This window comes from Nerophis lumbriciformis, linkage group LG36, assembly GCF_033978685.3.
Source record: "Nerophis lumbriciformis linkage group LG36, RoL_Nlum_v2.1, whole genome shotgun sequence".
Lineage (NCBI taxonomy): Eukaryota > Metazoa > Chordata > Actinopteri > Syngnathiformes > Syngnathidae > Nerophis > Nerophis lumbriciformis.
Genome location: NC_084583.2, coordinates 22,897,404 through 22,917,500, shown reverse-complemented (window position 1 = coordinate 22,917,500; position 20,097 = coordinate 22,897,404). Strand labels below are relative to the sequence as shown.

Genomic DNA, 20,097 nt, shown 5'->3' with positions numbered 1-20,097 from the left:
TATATATATATATATATATATATATATATATATATATATATATATGTATATATATATATATATATATATATATATATATATACATATATATATATATATACATACATATATATATATATACATATATATATATATATATATATATACATATATATATATATATATATATATATACACACACATATATATATATATATATATATATACACACACATATATATATATATATATATATATATATATATATACACACACACACACATATACACACACATATATATATATATATATATATACACACACATATATATATATACACACACATATATATATATATATATATACACACACACACACATATACACACACACACACACATATATATATATATATATACATACATTGATATATACAGTATATAATTTATATTTATTTATTTTGCCGTTTTTGTTTACATGTTAAAGGTGTTTTAATGGATATACATGCATGTTTAACACATATAGATTCCTTTCTTTCATGAAGACAAGAATATAAGTTGGTGTATTACCTGATTCTGATGACTTGCATTGATTGTAATCAGACAGTAGTGATGATAACGTACACGTTTTCAAATGGAGGAGAAAAAAAGTTCCTCCTTTCTGTCTAATACCACATGAAAGTGGTTGGTTTTTGGCATCTAGTTTGTCCAGCTTCCATATTCGTTTTTATACACTTTACAAGAAATACATTGGCGGCAAACTCCGTAGCTTGCTAGCTTGTTTGCGCTGGCTTTCGGAGACTCTTGTTTTGAAAGCGCATGCGCGATGGAGCGCCACTTTTATTGTGAAGACAGGAACTGTGCAGTCAGTCTTTAGGCTTTTGACGGGACGTACGGTTGAAATAAAAAAGGGTCTTTTTTCCTTCACACTTTTGATTGATTTATTGGAACTTTTATTATTAGATTGCACAGTACAGTACATATTCCGTACAATTGACCACTAAATGGTAACACCCCAATAAGTTTTTCAACTTGTTTAAGTCAGGTCATGTGACCACCTGGCTCTGTTTGATTGGTCCAACGTCACCAGTGACTGCATCTGATTGGTGAAACGCAGGCACGATGAAGGTCTGTCTGACAGACCAAAACAAACAAAGCGTGCATTAACAGATGGATAAAAATTAGTAGCGAGTAGCGAGCTGAATGTAGATAAAAGTAGCGGAGCAAAAGTAGCATTTCTTCTCTATAAATATACTCAAGTAAAAGTAAAAGTATGTTGCATTAAAACTACTCTTAGAAGTATAATTTATCCCAAAAGATTTAGATTAGATTTATTGGTCCCCTTGGGGAAATTCATTGTCACTGCCGTACATTTAAACACTAGACATTACACATCACACCAAAAAATAAATAAAAAAAATAACAAAAAGACATCATACATGACTAACACACATTTACAGGCTTGTCAGACAGGTCGGCCGGGCCTGCTGTTAAGGGCTGCTATAGCTGCAGGGATCAGGCTTTTCCTGAAAAGTTACTCAAGTAGATGTAACGGAGTAAATGTAGCGCGTTACTACCCACCTCTGGTTACAAATAGCCTCATTGAACTGTTCATTCCACATCGGGTAAATGTTTACTATGTTGTCCTTTTAAGTTGACTGTTAACATGCAGTTCATTAGTGCCATGGTCGAGTGTGCTACACAGAGAGCCTCACCGTCCTGACCGGTGCACATTCCATTCCACATCAGGATGTAAACAGTGTCCATAACATCGCTCAAGTCTGCTGTCCATCATTATCACAACAAACAAGAGTCCAGGGGGCTTGACCTAGCGACAATTGCAATGTTTTAGATGGGGGTTACACTTGGTTGTAACTGTGTTGCATACTCAGGTCACATATTCAACGGAGGACAGTTTTGTGAAAGTGAATGCTGAGAAGCTCCAGGACTTACAAGAGTGAAAATGTGCTGCTTTATTTTATAGGCATAACAGTTTATAATGTACTGACTGTCATGATCTGGCAGTTCTGTCTGCTTTCTGGTTTCTGGGTTACAGCCACCTGAAACTCATTTCCTCCTGACTACTGAAGCTCTCCGGTCCATTCACTCCTGATGGTTCACCCTTCCAGTTGTGTTCATCTCCTCTGCTTTGGCTCCACTGTTTGGACGTCAATTTAAGCACTTTTTAGTGGTAATAATAATAATAATAATAACAGGGGGTTGATGAGTCAGACAAATTATCGCCCAGGGTTTGCTTCCATCTGCAGTCCCCTGGTAGGTTCATTACTCAGCAAATGGTAAATATCTATACCGTATTTTCCGCACCATAAGGCGCCCTGGGTTATAAGGCGCGCCTTCAATGAACGGCATATTTCAAAACTTTGTCCACCTATAAGCCGCCCCGTGTTGTAAGCCGCATCTAACTGCGCTAAAGGAATGTCAAAAAAACAGTCAAATAGGTCAGTCAAACTTTAATAATATATTAAAACCAGCGTGATGTGGGCGCGCATGGAGTCGTATATCAACATGGACGGAGCTGCGTGAAAAAAGCCACCCGGCCTCTTCGCGTAAACTTAAACTTACCTTAACCACTCGCTCATCTTTTCTTCATCCATCCCTTCGAGTTAGCTTTTATGATGTCGCCGGCTGGAAAGGTCTCTTTTGGCAAGGTCTTCCTTTTGAATATCACCATGGGTGGAAGTTTCTGACCATTAGCATGGCAAGCTAGAACCACAGTGAAGGATGACTTCTCATTCCCTGTGGTGCGAATATTCACCGTACGTGCTCCCGTTGTATCCACAGTGCGGTTCACAGGAATATCAGTTGCTGTGAAATAGTAATCCGTGTGCGGATGGAGAGATTGCGTCTTTTCATGAACCGGATCCCTGTCGCTTAGTAGGAGCCATTTTGTGGTCTTTACAGATGTAAACACACAAAGGAAATGAAACGTACGGTAATATCCGCGCGCTTTTTCTTCTTCTACGCGGGCGGGTGGTTGCTTACAGTAGAAGAAGAAGCGCTTCCTGTTCTATGGGGGCGGGTGCTTACCTTGGCGGTTGCTTGCGTAGAAGAAGAAGCGCTTCCTGTTCTACCGGGAAAAAAGATGGCGGCTGTTTACCGTAGTTGCGAGATCGAAACTTTATGAAAATGAATCGTAATATTAATCCATATATAAAGCGCACCGGGTTATGAGGCGCACTGTCAGCTTTTGAGAAAATTTGTGGTTTTTAGGTGCGCCTTATAGTGCGGAAAATACGGTAGTTAGAAAGTCACCCACAATATGTTCAAGCTATAAAAACAGCGAGTCAGAGCAAACAGTCTTAAAGAAAACGCATTGAACGAGAAGGTGTGTCCAAACTTTTGGCCTGTACTGTATATTTCATGTGTAAAAAGGAATATACATATTTAAAAAATATTAAATGACACCAAAACGCATCAATTGAATTAATTTTAAAGGGGAACATTATCACAATTTCAGAAGGGTTAAAACCATTAAAAATCAGTTCCCAGTGGCTTATTTTATTTTTTGAAGTTTTTTTCAAAATTTTACCCATCACGCAATATCCCTAAAAAAAAGCTTCAAAGTGCCTGATTTTAACCATCGTTATATACACCCGTCCATTTTCCTGTGACGTCACACAGTGATGCCGATACAAACAAACATGGCGGGTAGAACAGCAAGCTATAGCGACATTAGCTCGGATTCAGACTCGGATTTCAGCGGCTTAAGCGATTCAACAGATTACGCATGTATTGAAACGGATGGTTGTAGTGTGGAGGCAGGTAGCGAAAACGAAATTGAAGAAGAAACTGAAGCTATTGAGCCATATCGGTTTGAACCGTATGCAAGCGAAACCGACGAAAACGACACGACAGCCAGCGACACGGGAGAAAGCGAGGACGAATTCGGCGATCGCCTTCTAACCAACGATTGGTATGTGTTTGTTTGGCATTAAAGGAAACTAACAACTATGAACTAGGTTTACAGCATATGAAATACATTTGGCAACAACATGCACTTTGAGAGTGCAGACAGCCCAATTTTCATCTATTAATATATTCTGTAGACATACCCTCATCCGCTCTCTTTTTCCTGAAAGCTAATCTGTCCAGTTTTGGAGTTGATGTCAGCAGGCCAGGGAAGCTAGGGTCGATATTCTTCTCTTGATCATCTTCTGTGACATAAGGGACGGTTGCCATCTCTGTCGTAGCATAGCTTTCGTCGGTAAAGTGTGCGGAACAAACGACTGACCATTTCGTCGGCTTTCCCCACACCCTCGTATTTTGAACAAATTTCGTCCAATTTCTTGCCACTTTCGCATCTTTGGGCCACTGGTGCAACTTGAATCCGTCCCTGTTCGTGTTGTTACACCCTCCGACAACACACCGACGAAAGTGAGAAAATGGCGGATTGCTTCCCGATGTGACGTAACGTGACGTCATCGCTTCGAGAGCGAATAATAGAAAGGCGTTTAATTCGCCAAAATTCACCCATTTAGAGTTCGGAAATCGGTTAAAAAAAAAAAAGGTCTTTTTTCTGCAACATCAAGGTATATATTGATGCTTACTGTATTTTCCGCACCATAAGGCGCCCTGGGTTATAAGCCGCGCCTTCAATGAACGGCATATTTCAAAACTTTGTCCACCTATAAGCCGCCCCGTGTTATAAGCCGCGTCTAACTGCGCTAAAGGAATGTCAAAAAAACAGTCAGATAGGTCAGTCAAACTTTAATAATATATTAAAAACCAGCGTGATGTGGGCGCGCATGGAGTCGTATATCAACATGGACGGAGCTGCGTGAAAAAAGCCACCCGGCCTCTTCGCGTAAACTTAAACTTACCTTAACCACTCGCTCATCTTTTCTTCATCCATCCCTTCGAGTTAGCTTTTATGATGACGCCGGCTGGAAAGGTCTCTTTTGGCAAGGTCTTCCTTTTGAATATCACCATGGGTGGAAGTTTCTGACCATTAGCATGGCAAGCTAGAACCACAGTGAAGGATGACTTCTCATTCCCTGTGGTGCGAATATTCACCGTACGTGCTCCCGTTGTATCCACAGTGCGGTTCACAGGAATATCAAAAGTCAGTGGAACCTCGTCCATGTTGATAATGTTCTCTGGCCGGATCTTTTTATCAGCTATCTTGTTTTTACAATATGCACGGAAAGTAGCCAGCTTTTCTTGAAAGTCTTTAGGCAGTTGCTGTGAAATAGTAGTCCGTGTGCGGATGGAGAGATTGCGTCTTTTCATGAACCGGAAACCTGTCGCTTAGTAGGAGCCATTTTGTGGTCTTTACAGATGTAAACACACAAAGGAAATGAAACGTACGGTAATATCCGCGCGCTTTTTCTTCTTCTACGCGGGCGGGTGGTTGCTTACAGTAGAAGAAGAAGCGCTTCCTGTTCTATGGGGGCGGGTGCTTACCTTGGCGGTTGCTTGCGTAGAAGAAGAAGCGCTTCCTGTTCTACCGGGAAAAAAGATGGCGGCTGTTTACCGTAGTTGCGAGATCGAAACTTTATGAAAATGAATCGTAATATTAATCCATATATAAAGCGCACCGGGTTATAAGGCGCACTGTCAGCTTTTGAGTAAATTTGTGGTTTTTAGGTGCGGCTAATAGTGCGGAAAATACGGTATTTAAAAAATATTAAATGACACCAAAACGTATCAATTGAATTAATTTTAGAGGGGAACATTATCACAATTTCAGAAGGGTTAAAACCATTAAAAATCAGTTCCCAGTGGCTTATTTTATTTTTTGAAGTTTTTTTCAAAATTTTACCCATCAAGCAATATCCCTAAAAAAAAGCTTCAAAGTGCCTGATTTTAACCATCGTTATATACACCCGTCCATTTTCCTGTGACGTCACATAGTGATGCCGATACAAACAAACATGGCGGGTAGAACAGCAAGGTATAGCGACATTAGCTCGGATTCAGACTCGGATTTCAGCGGCTTAAGCGATTCAACAGATTACGCATGTATTGAAACGGATGGTTGTAGTGTGGAGGCAGGTAGCGAAAATGAAACTGAAGAAGAAACTGAAGCTATTGAGCCATATCGGTTTGAACTGTATGCAAGCGAAACCGACGAAAACGACACGACAGCCAGCGACACGGGAGAAAGCGAGGAAGAATTCGGCGATCGCCTTCTAACCAACGATTGGTATGTGTTTGTTTGGCATTAAAGGAAACTAACAACTATGAACTAGGTTTACATCATATGAAATACATTTGGCAACAACATGCACTTTGAGAGTGCAGACAGCCCAATTTTCATCAATTAATATATTCTGTAGACATACCCTCATCCGCTCTCTTTTTCCTGAAAGCTGATCTGTCCAGTTTTGGAGTTGATGTCAGCAGGCCAGGGAAGCTAGGGTCGATATTCTTCTCTTGATCATCTTCTGTGACATAAGGGACGGTTGCCATCTCTGTCGTAGCATAGCTTTCGTCGGTAAAGTGTGCGGAACAAACGACTGACCATTTCGTCGGCTTTCCCCACACCCTCGTATTTTGAACAAATTTCGTCCAATTTCTTGCCACTTTCGCATCTTTGGGCCACACACAGGAAAACAGCAAAAAACTAAAAATAAGTCAGGGCGTGATGTGACAGGTGGTGACAGTACACCTACTTTGAGACAAGAGCTATAGTGATGCATGCTTGGTTATGCTTTAAAGTCATATCCAACAATTGCGACAACGACTTTTTACTGTCAACTGAGTTTCGTTTTTTTAATGTTTTCTGCCGGTGGTGTGCCTTCGCATTTTTTCAACGCCTTGGCTCAAAAAAAGGTTGAAAAACACCGACTTAGCGGACGACGTTCATTCCGAGCACAGCAGCTTGTATCACAGACATGCACGACGATCAGGGCCGGTCCGTGGCATAGGCCGTATAGGCAAATGCTAAGGGCGCCGTCCATCAGGGGGCGCCACGCCAGTGCCACAAATGTTGGAGAAAAAAAAAAGAAAAAAAAAGTTGGTACTATTATTTCTAAATACAAAAAATAACCCCACGTTTATTAAAATGCAAAGTACAGCCTATTTAATAGAAATATTATTTGTTACAACATTACGCCCCCCCCCCCCCCCCCCCCTGCTCCCCCCGCACGGTGCGCCCCCTCCCTTCCCGTATCATGACTCTTTTTGGACGTCACCACATCAAAAAATCAACACAAGATGCCAAAACAGTCAGGTGCCCAGGGAAGAAAAAAGAGAAAAGAAGAGGAGGAGAAACGAGAAAAAGACAGAGGTAGCAGGTAGGTAACGTTAGCCTACATTAAATTATTTGTCTGTTACAGAATGTGATAGTAACCTGGCTTTTTAGCATTAAGCTAATGTTACATGATTCGGCAATTGCTAATTAATAAATAGCTAGTTCTGTTTTAACGTCGGGTTAATATTGTGGAGGGGGCTAAATTGTTATGGAAAATAATAATGTAACGTTAGGTAATTACAGTACTCCCACCTTACATTCCTCAGGGACATTTCTTTCTTTCTTTAGTTTATTTGGAACATGAACACACTTACATCATAATACATCACACAATTTCATATCATTTCATTTGACATCATGCCCGAAAAGGAGTAGGAAGAAGCAAAGCTTATTTAATCCTACCCCTTTCCCACTTCAAAGCGTTTACAAATATATAGAATCATTTACTGACCTTTTTATATAATAAAATAACATCTATGAATTAGTATACAACAGTTTTGTAATATGTAATTAATTAATTAATTCAGTCATTATTAACATACTGAGATGAAGAATATCTTATTTTCAATAAGGTTGAAAGTATTTCTCATAATTCTTCTTCTTTGTACTCTGTAAGCACTATTATTTTGAACAACCTCTTGAACTGGATCATATCAGTACAATTTTTAACTTCTTTACTTAATCCATTCCATCATTTAATTCCACATACCGTATTTTCCGCACTATAAGGCGCACCTAAAAACCACAAATTTTCTCAAAAGCTGACAGTGCGCCTTATAACCCGGTGCGCTTTATATATGGATTAATATTACGATTCATTTTCATAAAGTTTCGATCTCGCAACTTCGGTAAACAGCCGCCATCTTTTTTCCCGGTAGAACAGGAAGCGCTTCTTCTTCTACGCAAGCAACCGCCAAGGTAAGCACCCGCCCCCATAGAACAGGAAGCGCTTCTTCTTCTACTGTAAGCTACCACCCGCCCCCGGAAGAAAAAGAAGCGCGCAGATATTTCGTTTCATTTCCTTTGTGTGTTTACATCTGTAAAGACCAGACTACAAAATGCACGTACGGTGAATATTCGCACCACAGGGAATGAGAAGTCGTCCTTCACTGTGGTTCTAGCTTGCCATGCTAATGGCCAGAAACTTCCACCCATGGTGATATTCAAAAGGAAGACCTTGCCAAAAGAGACCTTTCCAGCCGGCGTCATCATAAAAGCTAACTCGAAGGGATGGATGGATGAAGAAAAGATGAGCGAGTGGTTAAGGGAAGTTTACGCGAAGAGGCCGGGTGGCTTTTTTCACACAGCTCCGTCCATGTTGATATACGACTCTATGCGCGCCCACATCACAGATGGTGTCAAAAAACAAGTGAAGCACACAAATACAACACTCGCTGTCATTCCGGGTGGATTAACCAAAGAACTCCAACCGCTGGATATTGGTGTCAACAGGGCATTCAAATCACGACTGCGAACGGCGTGGGAACAATGGATGACCGAAGGCGAACACACCTTCACTAAAACAGGCAGACAGCGCCGGACGACATACGCCAACATTTGCCAGTGGATCGTAAATGCCTGGGCAGATATTTCGGTCACAACTGTGGTCCGAGCTTTCCGGAAGGCAGGATTCACAGAACTACTGGACAACAACAGTGACACTGACTCCGATGACTTCGACGAGACGGAACCGGCCATTTTGGATCCCACGCTTGCGCAACTTTTCAATTCGGACACCGAAGACGAAGAATTCGAAGGATTTACGAATGAAGAATAACTTCAGAAGGTGAGCGCTATGTTTATTTTGTGTGTTGTGACATTAACGTTCGAGCAACATTATGTTGCTATTGCTCTACACCATTTTGAATTTTAATTTGAATTTTAATTGAATTTGCGTACATTTTGGGACAGAGTTGTTAGAACGCTGGTTTTCAATATATTATTAAAGTTTGACTGAACTATCTGACTGTTTTTTTGACATTCCCTTTAGCGCAGCGTAGGCGCGGCTTATAATCCGGGGCGGCTTATTGGTGGACAAAGTTATGAAATATGCAATTCATTGAAGGTGCGGCTAATAATCCGGTGCGCCTTATAGTGCGGAAAATACGGTACTGATATGCTAAAAGTTCTAAGTGTTGTACGTGCATATAAATGTTTGTATTAGATCTTTTAAGCAGGTGTTTTTTGTTTACATTGTTATTGCCTTCTGGTTAGCTAATGTTTGCCCTGCAGGTAATCGTCACTTTTCCACCCCTTTATATATTAGGTATAGTTGTAAGTAAAAAAAAAAAGGTCAAAGACAAAGCTATTCGGGTTCTTGTGAGTATATACACTTCACTGCCGATGTGGGGGGGCGCCACCTAAAATCTTGCCTAGGGCGCCAGATTGGTTAGGGCCGGGCCTGACGACGATTCTGTGGCTGCTGATGCGTTCACGTTCATCGTGTTTTCCCAGAGAGGACTCTCCACTCCGTTGGCCATCTTGTGCACATCCACTAAAAACCCTGCTGTTGCAACCCGGGCCGCACGTCTCCGCAGGTATGTGTCAGCCTGCTCGGAGCACTCAGGCATCTGGTCGGCCCGACTCTGACAGCAGCTTGTGTCTGGACGCGCTAGCATCAAATAAAACCTGAACCAAACCCACCAAGCAAATAATGGAGGAGCCGGGAGGCACCAGCACTGACAAGGACGACGTATGTGAGGTAACAACCGCATCTCTCTGCTGCACGCACACCCCCAACGAGCCCCTCTCTCCTCCGCCAATTTCTTCCGCCGGTTATGCAAAAGCGTACAGTATGTGTCGAGCTTATATAATTGGCTCAGAGTGTTGTGAATTACATTTCTCAACAAAATGTTGGGATGAATAATCTGGTGCAGTGCAGATGCTTTAATATTTTAAGGCGTCTTTGCGCAAGAAAGGCATCCGAGCGTCTGGTGAGAGAACGAGCGAACGCAACTGTTCTCCTTTTTGTTTTCCCAAACGTGCACATTATTAGAGATCACGCGAGGGGGGACAAATCAGCGGCACAGTGACGGACGGTTAAGCGATTCAGCGTTCGTATTGAACCGCTACATTATTGATTGGGAGTTATCTATTATTGATCGCGTTCTCCTCAGGGCCGCGGCGGTCAGACGGCAAAGCGAGGACGACTTGCCAGGCGGGCTGAACCATCAGACAGAGATCGCTTGTTTGTATCACCTTGCTTCATTATTGATTGGGATCAATCAATTATTGATTTTGATGATCGTCAGGGGATGCGGAGGGCTTAATCGAGAAAATAGTGCACACGTCGCTGGAAAAAGTCTAATTTCTCTTCCCACACGGCAAAAAGTCAGTGTTCAAAAACAAGAATAAATTAAAGCTGCAAGCAGCATTGGTCGGGCCCGCGTATTTGGCAGGTGCTAGTCCTAAGTGTCCCAATACTTTTGTCCAGTTTTAGTCCCAAGTGTCCCAATAATTTTGGCAAGTTGTAGTCCTATGTGTCCCAATACTTTTGTCCAGTGTAGGTGTCCCCATACGTGTGTCCAGTGGTAGTCCTAAGTGTCCCAATACTTTTGTTCAGTTTTCATCATAAGTGTCCCAATACTTTTGTCTACTTTTAGTCCGAATTGTCCCAATACTTTTGTTTAGTGTACCTACCTTGTCTGCATTGTGTGGGCACGCTGGTGCTTCCTGCTTTTAAGCAGCCTTCTAGAAAAAACAGCAGCATCAGCGCAGCGGCTCTTTGAAGGGTCATAAAATCAAAACCGGAGCCGGTATCAAAACTCTTTCGCTAACTTTCAATTAGAAAGGTTCAATCTCTCTCCTGTGTTAGTTTGAAGGCGAAACGACAAACGCGCTCAGAGGAGTTCGTTTTTGAAGGAAGGTGACCGGTTTTTACAAAAAATTTGTTTTGAAGGGGGAATAGCAAACTTCCTGATGATTTTTGCTGGGGGTTGTCAATTTATGAAATGTAGGTCTAAGTGAGACCTACATAGAGGTTTTTGTTTCATGTCTCTCCGACTTTCCCAGTGGGAGTTACAGCCAGTTTTGTCATTTTTTTTCTTCCGAGGAGCAGTTTTTTCTGCGTTTTATTAAAAAATTGCGGTAGAGCACAATTTTTAGATTTGGGGTTAGGTTTTTTCATTAGATCACAGTTTTAGCCAGTCCTGATGTGTGTGTTCAGTTTGGTGAGTTTTGAAGCATGTTAAGAGGGTGAAAATACAGCTCAAAGAGGCAAAATTGACTGTTTTTAGTACTTTTTTGTCTTAAAGGGGGAATTGCCAACTTCCTGTTGATTTTTGCCCGAGAATGTACCATTAATGAAATTTAGGTCTAAGTCAGACCTACATAGAGGTTTTTGTTTTATGTCTCTTCGACCTTCCTAGTGGGAGTTACAGGCAGTCTAGTTTATTTTTTTCCTAGGGGGCGCTAGAGCGCAATTTTGATTTTTGGGGTTTGGTTTTTTTATCAAACGGCAATTTTCGCCAGCCCTGATGTGTGCGTCAAATATGGTGAGTTTTGAAGCATGTTAAGTGGGTCAAATTACAGCTCAAAGAGGCGGCCGGTATAATAATAATAAAGAATATAAAACCTTACAAATTCAATAGGTCCTTATGTCCCATTGCATAAGGACTCCCTTGGAGTCCTTTTGCAATGGGCCATTGCGGGCCCTAATTAAAGCTGCAAGCAGCATTGGTCGGGCCCGCGTATTTGGCAGGTGCTAGTCCTAAATGTCCCAATACTTTTGTCCAGTGATAGTCATAAGTGTCCCAATACTTTTGTCTACTTTTAGTCCGAAGTGTCCCAAGACTTTTGTCTAGTGTACCTACCTTGTCTGCATTGTGTGGGCACGTTGGTGCTTCCTGCTTTTAAGCAGCCATCTTAAAAAAACAGCAGCGCAGCAGCATCAGCGCAGCGGGTCTTTGAAGGGTCATAAAATCAAAACCGGAGCAGTTAGAAAAAAAGCGCTTCTGTCATTGTAATCACAAGGGTTCAATCTCTCTCCTGTGTTAGTTTGAAGGTGAAACGACAAACGCGCTCAGAGGAGATAGTTTTTGAAGGAAGGTGACCGGTTTTTACAAACAAATTGTTTTGAAGGGGGAATAGCAAACTTCCTGTTGATTTTTGCTGGGGGTTGTCAATTAATGAAATGTAGGTCTAAGTGAGACCTACATAGAGGTTTTTGTTTCATGTCTCTCCGACCTTCCCAGTGGGAGTTACAGGCAGTTTTGTCATTTTTTTCTTCCGAGGAGCAGTTTCTTCTGCGTTTTATAAAAAAATTGCGGTAGAGCACAATTTTTAGATTTGGGGTTAGGTTTTTTCATTAGATCACAGTTTTAGCCAGTCCTGATGTGTGTGTTCAGTTTGGTGAGTTTTGAAGCATGTTAAGAGGGTCAAAATACAGCTCAAAGAGGCAAAATTGACTGTTTTTAGTACTTTTTTGTCTTAAAGGGGGAATTGCCAACTTCCTGTTGATTTTTGCCCGAGAATGTACCATTAATGAAATTTAGGTCTAAGTCAGACCTACATAGAGGTTTTTGTTTTATGTCTCTTTGACCTTCCTAGTGGGAGTTACAGGCAGTCTAGTTTTTTTTTTTCCTAGGGGGCGCTAGAGCGCAATTTAGATTTTTGGGGTTTGGTTTTTTTATCAAACGGCAATTTTCGCCAGCCCTGATGTGTGCGTCAAATATGGTGAGTTTTGAAGCATGTTAAGTGGGTCAAATTACAGCTCAAAGAGGCGGCCGGTATAATAATAATAAAGAAATAAAACCTTACAAATTCAATAGGTCCTTATGTCCCATTGCATAAGGACTCCATTCGGGAGTCCTTTTGCAATGGGCCATGCGGGCCCTAAAAATACAAAAATTAGAGGTATTTTATTTGAACTAAGCACAATTATCTGCCAATAGAACAAGAACATTTGGCTTGTCGAGACTTCCATCCATCCATCCATCCATCTTCTTCCGCTTATCCGAGGTCGGGTCGCGGGGGCAGCAGCTTAAGCAGGGAAGCCCAGACTTCCCTCTCCCCAGCCACTTCGTCCAGCTCCTCCCGGGGGATCCTGAGGCGTTCCCAGGCCAGCCGGGAGACATAGTCTTCCCAACATGTCCTGGGTCTTCCCCGTGGCCTCCTACCGGTCGGACATGCCCTAAACACCTCCCTAGGGAGGCGCTCGGGTGGCATCCTGACCAGATGCCCGAACCACCTCATCTGGCTCCTCTCGATGTGGAGGAGCAGCGGCTTTACTTTGAGCTCCTCCCGGATGGCAGAGCTTCTCACCCTATCTCTAAGGGAGAGCCTCGCCACCCGGCGGAGGAAACTCATTTCGGCCGCTTGTACCCGTGATCTTGTCCTTTCGGTCATAACCCAAAGCTCATGACCATAGGTGAGGATGGGAACGTAGATCGACCGGTAAATTGAGAGCTTTGCCTTCCGGCTCAGCTCCTTCTTCACCCCAACGGATCGATACAGCGTCCGCATTACTGAAGACGCCGCACCGATCCGCCTGTCGATCTCACCATCCACTCTTCCCCCACTCGTGAACAAGACTCCGAGTTACTTGAACTCCTCCACTTGGGGCAAGATCTCCTCCCCAACCCGGAGATGGCACTCCACCCTTTTCCGGGCGAGAACCATAGACTCGGACTTGGAGGTGCTGATTCTCATCCCGGTCGCTTCACACTCAGCTGCGAACCGATCCAGAGAGAGCTGAAGATCCTGGCCAGATGAAGCCATCAGGACCACATCATCTGCAAAAAGTAGAGACCTAATCCTGCAGCCACCAAACCAGATCCCCTCAACGCCCTGACTGCGCCTAGAAATTCTGTCCATAAAAGTTATGAACAGAATCGGTGACAAAGGGCAGCCTTGGCGGAGTCGAGACTTTCCAAAACAAGTAAAATTAGCTAACCTCAATGAACCCAAAAAATACCTTAAAATAAGTATATTCTCACCAATGTTCCCTCTAATTTTTCATGCAAAGCAAAAACTCCCTGAGCATCCAGTGGAACCCATGTGAGCAACATCAGACGTGCACACTGTGGCTACACCAGCAGCACACCTGTCCCAAACCTGACTAAATAACAACTTCAATCTCCATCCATCCATCCATTTTCTACGGCTTGTCCCTTTCGGGGTCGCGTGGGGTGCTGGAGCCTATCTCAGCTGCATTCGGGGTACACCCTGGACAAGTCGCCACCTCATCGCAGGGCCAACACAGATAGACGGACAACATTCTCTTATTATTAGAATCAAATGACAGCAGTCATTTCCATGAGGATATTTTCTAATATACCGTATTTTCCGCACTATTAGCCGCACCTAAAAACCACAAATTTACTCAAAAGCTGACAGTGCGGCTTATAACCCGGTGCGCTTTATATATGGATTAATATTAAGATTCATTTTCATAAAGTTTCGATCTCGCAACTACGGTAAACAGCCGCCATCTTTTTTCCCCGTAGAAGAGGAAGTGCTTCTTCTTCTACGCAAGCAACCGCCAAGGTAAGCACCCGCCCCCATAGAACAGGAAGCGCTTCTTCTTCTACAGTAAGCAACCACCCGCCCGCGTAGAAGAAGAAGAAGCGCGCGGATATACCGTACGTTTCATTTCCTTTGTGTGTTTACATCTGTAAAGACCACAAAATGGCTCCTACTAAGCGACAGGGATCCGGTTCATGAAAAGACGCAATCTCTCCATCCGCACACGGATTACTATTTCACAGCAACTGCCTAAAGACTTTCAAAAAAAGCTGGCTACTTTCCGTGCATATTGTAAAAACAAGATAGCTGAAAAAAAGATCCGGCCAGAGAACATTATCAACATGGACGAGGTTCCACTGACTTTTGATATTCCTGTGAACCGCACTGTGGATACAACGGGAGCACGTACGGTGAATATTCGCACCACAGGGAATGAGAAGTCATCCTTCACTGTGGTTCTAGCTTGCCATGCTAATGGCCAGAAACTTCCACCCATGGTGATATTCAAAAGGAAGACCTTGCCAAAAGAGACCTTTCCAGCCGGCGTCATCATAAAAGCTAACTCGAAGGGATGGATGAAGAAAAGATGAGCGAGTGGTTAAGGTAAGTTTACGCGAAGAGGCCGGGTGGCTTTTTTCACGCAGCTCCGTCCATGTTGATATACGACTCCATGCGCGCCCACATCACGCTGGTTTTTAATATATTATTAAAGTTTGACTGACCTATCTGACTGTTTTTTTGACATTCCTTTAGCGCAGTTAGATGCGGCTTATAACACGGGGCGGCTTATAGGTGGACAAAGTTTTGAAATATGCCGTTCATTGAAGGCGCGGCTTATAACCCAGGGCGCCTTATGGTGCGGAAAATACGGTAAGTGTTTAGGCCCACTTACAATGACAATAACAAAAAATATTGTTTTTCATGAACTGTGTACTTGTATTGTTTGTCTGGGTGGAGGTCCTGCTTTGGAAATAATTTGTACCCCTTTCAGACATTGCATTTAGTTCCCATTAAAACATTCACATGTTGCACAATGAGATGTAAGCAGGGGATCATGTGTACATTCCTGCAACTTCCTGTTTGTAAAAAAAATATTTTTAATAGTATTTATTTAATATACTAACAGCATTTCATGATTAATATTTATAAATGAAGATTCCTAATAAATGACACTAGAATAAGCACACAATTGATTGGTAAATCATAGTGTAACGACCTGGAATGACACTTTATGTGTGGTGTTGGAGTTGTCCGACTTTTTGCGTGGCTGTAAACGCATCACTGGCTAAGTGCCATATGTGCATGTGTTGGCGCAAGTGAGAAAGAGTGAGCGGCTGCTGTTGATATAACAAAGTTGCTTTTGGTCTGGTTTGCACTGCAGAAAATGACCACTTTTGCTAGATATCATTTTTTTACTAATGTTTTGGTGATGTGTTTATGGCCGACAATAAAGAGTTTTGCTCAGTAAAGTGATGGATGGAATTCATGTCCTCAAAGCGTCTCGACAGACGTTACAATATTTGAACAATGATGACGAAAACTGTTTTCTCTGTCGTGTCCGTGTGTCGAAAATTGTTATGCGCTTATTTTTTTATTTGATTTTGTGCGTGGCATAGATTTGCCGTGCGCAGAGGACGCTGGAGCAGTGCGCAATTGCGCAGGCTCGCACCTTAGAGGGACATTGATTCTCACTAATAACAACTGTACTACTATATGAGTACGTATTTTCAATTGTTTCATTGAAAATAAAACAGCAAAGTCCATTTGGCTGTCATCTGTTTTAATTATGAGACACAATTGTGTCAAAGTCATGATTTTTTTTTTAATGCTTGAAATAAGAAATGATTACTTTAAAAAAGTAGTTTTATACTTGTGAGTGTTGATGACACAGCTTTGCAACACTTGATATTCTAGTTTCAAGCATGTTTTACTCAATATAGGTCATCAAATCTCAGCAACAAGCTGTAATATCTTACTGAGATCATTTAGGACCAAAACACTTAAAACAAGTAAAACACTCTAACATAAAATCTGCTTTGTGAGAAGAATTATCTTAACAGACAGAATATAAGCGAATATCACCCTTATTTGAGATATTTCATCTTACTTAAATTTCAGTTTTTGCAGTGCTCTTATTAAGTTAAAGTTAAAGTTAAAGTAATAATGATTGTCACACACACACACTACACGGTGTTTCTGGATGTTGTTGATAAATGGCTTTCACTTTGCATAGTAGAGCTTTAACTTGCACTTACAGATGTAGCGACTAACTGTATTTAGTGACAGTGGTTTTCTGAAGTGTTCCTGAGCCCATGTGGTGATATCCTTTAGAGATTGATGTCGGTTTTTGATACAGTGCCGTCTGAGGGATCGAAGGTCACGGTCATTCAATGCCGCTTACGTGGAGTGATTTCTCCAGATTCTCTGAACCTTTTGATGATATTATGGACCGTAGATGTTGAAATCCCTAAATTTCTTGCAATTGCACTTTGAGAAACGTTGTTCTTAAACTGTTTGACTATTTGCTCACGCAGTTGTGGACAAAGGGGTGTACCTCGCCCCATCCTTTCTTGTGAAAGACTGAGCATTTTTTGGGAAGCTGTTTTTATACCCAATCATGGCACCCACCTGTTCCCAATTAGCCTGCACACCTGTGGGATGTTCCAAATAAGTGTTTGATGAGCATTCCTAAACTTTATCAGTATTTATTGCCACCTTTCCCAACTTCTTTGTCACGTGTTGCTGGCATCAAATTCTAAAGTTAATGATTATTTGCAAAAAAAAAAAATGTTTATCAGTTTGAACATCAAATATGTTGTCTTTGTAGCATATTCAACTGAATATGGGTTGAAAATGATTTGCAAATCATTGTATTCCATTTATATTTACATCTAACACAATTTCCCAACTCATATGGAAACGGGGTTTGTATATATATATATATATATATATATATATATATATATATATATATATATATATATATATATATATATATATATATATATATATATGTATGTGTGGGGAAAAAAAATCACAAGACTATTTCATCTCTACAGGCCTGTTTCATGAGGGGGGGTTCCCTCAATCATCAGGAGATTTTAATGGGAGCATTCACATACCATGGATTATATAGGGCACAGAGTGGGTGGGTACAGGCTGGCGTAGGGGCGTGGTGATTGGCTCATGTGTTACCTAGGAGGTGTTTCCGTCTGTGGCGGCATGCTGTTACAATTTCGCTGCGCTTGTTGAGGGATGACAGGTCTGGACGGTAAATAATAAACAGGTTTTCTTTCAAGCATAGGTTGCATCTTTTATTACCACTATTGTAAGGTGTGCTGGATGCAAGAATTTGCCATGTTATTGAATATTCAACATTATTGTCTTTGAGGTCCCAAATGTGTTTGCTGAGTTCTGTGGTATTCCGCAGGCTTTGGTTCCTGAAAGAAGCCTTGTGATTGTTCCATCTGGTTTTGAACTCTCCCTCAGTTAATCCTACATATGTGTCGGATGTGTTAATGTCCTTGCGTGTTACCTTAGATTGGTAGACAACTGATGTTTGTAAGCACCCCCCGTTGAGAGGGCAATCAGGTTTCTTTCGACAGTTGCAACCTTTGTTGGTTTTGGAGTCGCTCTGTCCGGGGGCCGACGGCTCATTTGCAATTGTTTTGTTGTGGTTTGAGATGATTTGTCGTATATTGTTCATACAGCTGTAGCTCAAGTTAATGTTGTTCTTGTTGAATACTTTTCTTAGGGTGTTGTCTTTGGGAAAGTGTTTGTCAATCAGATTGAGGAATTTGTGTCCAATGTTAGTTGAGACGTTTTTGCTGTATAGGGGGTTGTACCAGATGATGTCGTTTCGTTTTCTGTTCTTTTTCGGTTGGTTTCCTGGCGTGGGTTCATAGGTGAGGGTGAAATTGTATCCGCTTTCATCAAGGGCTTTTTGGTACGGGGGGGTTGCTTGGTCAAATTCAGCTTTGCTAGATGACAGCATCGATAGCCTTTTATTAATTCCGGTAGGTATTCTTTTCGTGGTGGTGGGTGGGTGGTTGCTGTCATGGTGCACGTATTGGAGTGTTGTGTTGGGTTTCGTGAATGGTTGGTAGCTGTTATTTCTCAGGTTGAAAGTGACGACGGTTTGCTTGTTGGCTTCAATCGTGATCCGTAGGCCGTTCTCTTTGAAAATTTGGCATATGCGCTTCTTGGTATTCTCGCTGCTCCTTGGCGAGGCGCGACACACTGCCAGTCCGTCATAATTTTTTCCCCACACATACATATATTGCGCTCTATTACGGTATCGAGCACTATTTTTTGGATAACCTTATTAAGACATATATATATATATATATACTTGTAAGTATATATATACTAATATATATATATATATGTAAGTACTCCGTGATTGAGCGCTGCCGAACATGCTCCTTTCTTTCCTTCAGTAATGTCATGACGTGACGACGCACCGTCATGCCCGTAAAAAAAAATGGTGAACCGGTACTTTTCAAACAGTATAGTACCGTTTTTTATTCATTAGTACCGCGATACTATACTAGTACCGGTATACCGTACAACCCTAGCTGTGATATTGTTATTTAAGAACAAGTATATCCCCTAAATGTGATGGATGTTACTAACAATTGAGCTGTGCATCGTACAAAGTAGTAATAAGGCCAAACGTAAAGGAAATAACCACAAAAGAGTGTAATGTTAAAAAAAAAAAAAAAAAAGGTGTACGCATAGAAGGAAACACCCCGCCTGGCTTGAGTGGAACGCTTGTAAAACACCAGCACACATCAAAAAGGGTGAGTCCGATGCAGCGCGTACAAGCTCGTTAGCTGATTATGCTTCATAATCAATGCGCTAATGATGACACACAAGAGGGGGGCAGCTGTAAGCAGCTTACCTGAGTCCATAAAGCACGGTGCCGTCGGGATGGAGTCGGATCATCCTGTTCTTGACGGTGACGCCGTGCACGAAGGACTTCTTGTCGTTCAGGAAGTAGGTGTCCGGGACCCACAGCTGGTCAGCCACCCGGTTATCCAGAGTGAGGTTGTAGGCGATCTCTGAGTAGGAGAGGCGTTTATCCCGCCATGCTTGCTGGAAGTACATTGTCAACGTGTAGTCCTGCGGGAGAGAATTGAATTAAGTATATTAGGTCTAATATATGGTCTAAAATCTATATCGCAATCGATATTTAACCCCCCCCCCCCCCCCCCCCCCGCAATACCGTTATATATCACAATATATTATTTGGAATGTAGATGATGATAATAGAACCATGGTTACGGTTATGGTTACATTCTGTTGTAACGTGGTTTCATCTAAACTTCTGCTAAAAAGGAATAAACAATCATTCTTCTGCTGTTTAATACTTTACATTAGTTTTGGGCGATTCTACAATTTTGGGTAATCGACCCAACACCAAGTAGTTAAAAGGGCA

General features: G+C 41.9%; 1 protein-coding gene across 2 annotated transcripts in view; it reads right to left on the bottom strand.

Moving 5' to 3' along the window:
• gabrb2a (gamma-aminobutyric acid type A receptor subunit beta2a) overlaps positions 1–20,097 on the bottom strand; it is a 233,893-nt gene that overhangs the window by 122,250 nt on the left and 91,546 nt on the right. For both annotated transcript variants that reach the window (XM_061930323.2, XM_061930322.2), the window contains exon 4: positions 19,561–19,781. In XM_061930323.2, coding sequence (XP_061786307.1) covers positions 19,561–19,781 — 221 coding nt within the window. The remainder of the gene's footprint in view (positions 1–19,560; positions 19,782–20,097) is intronic.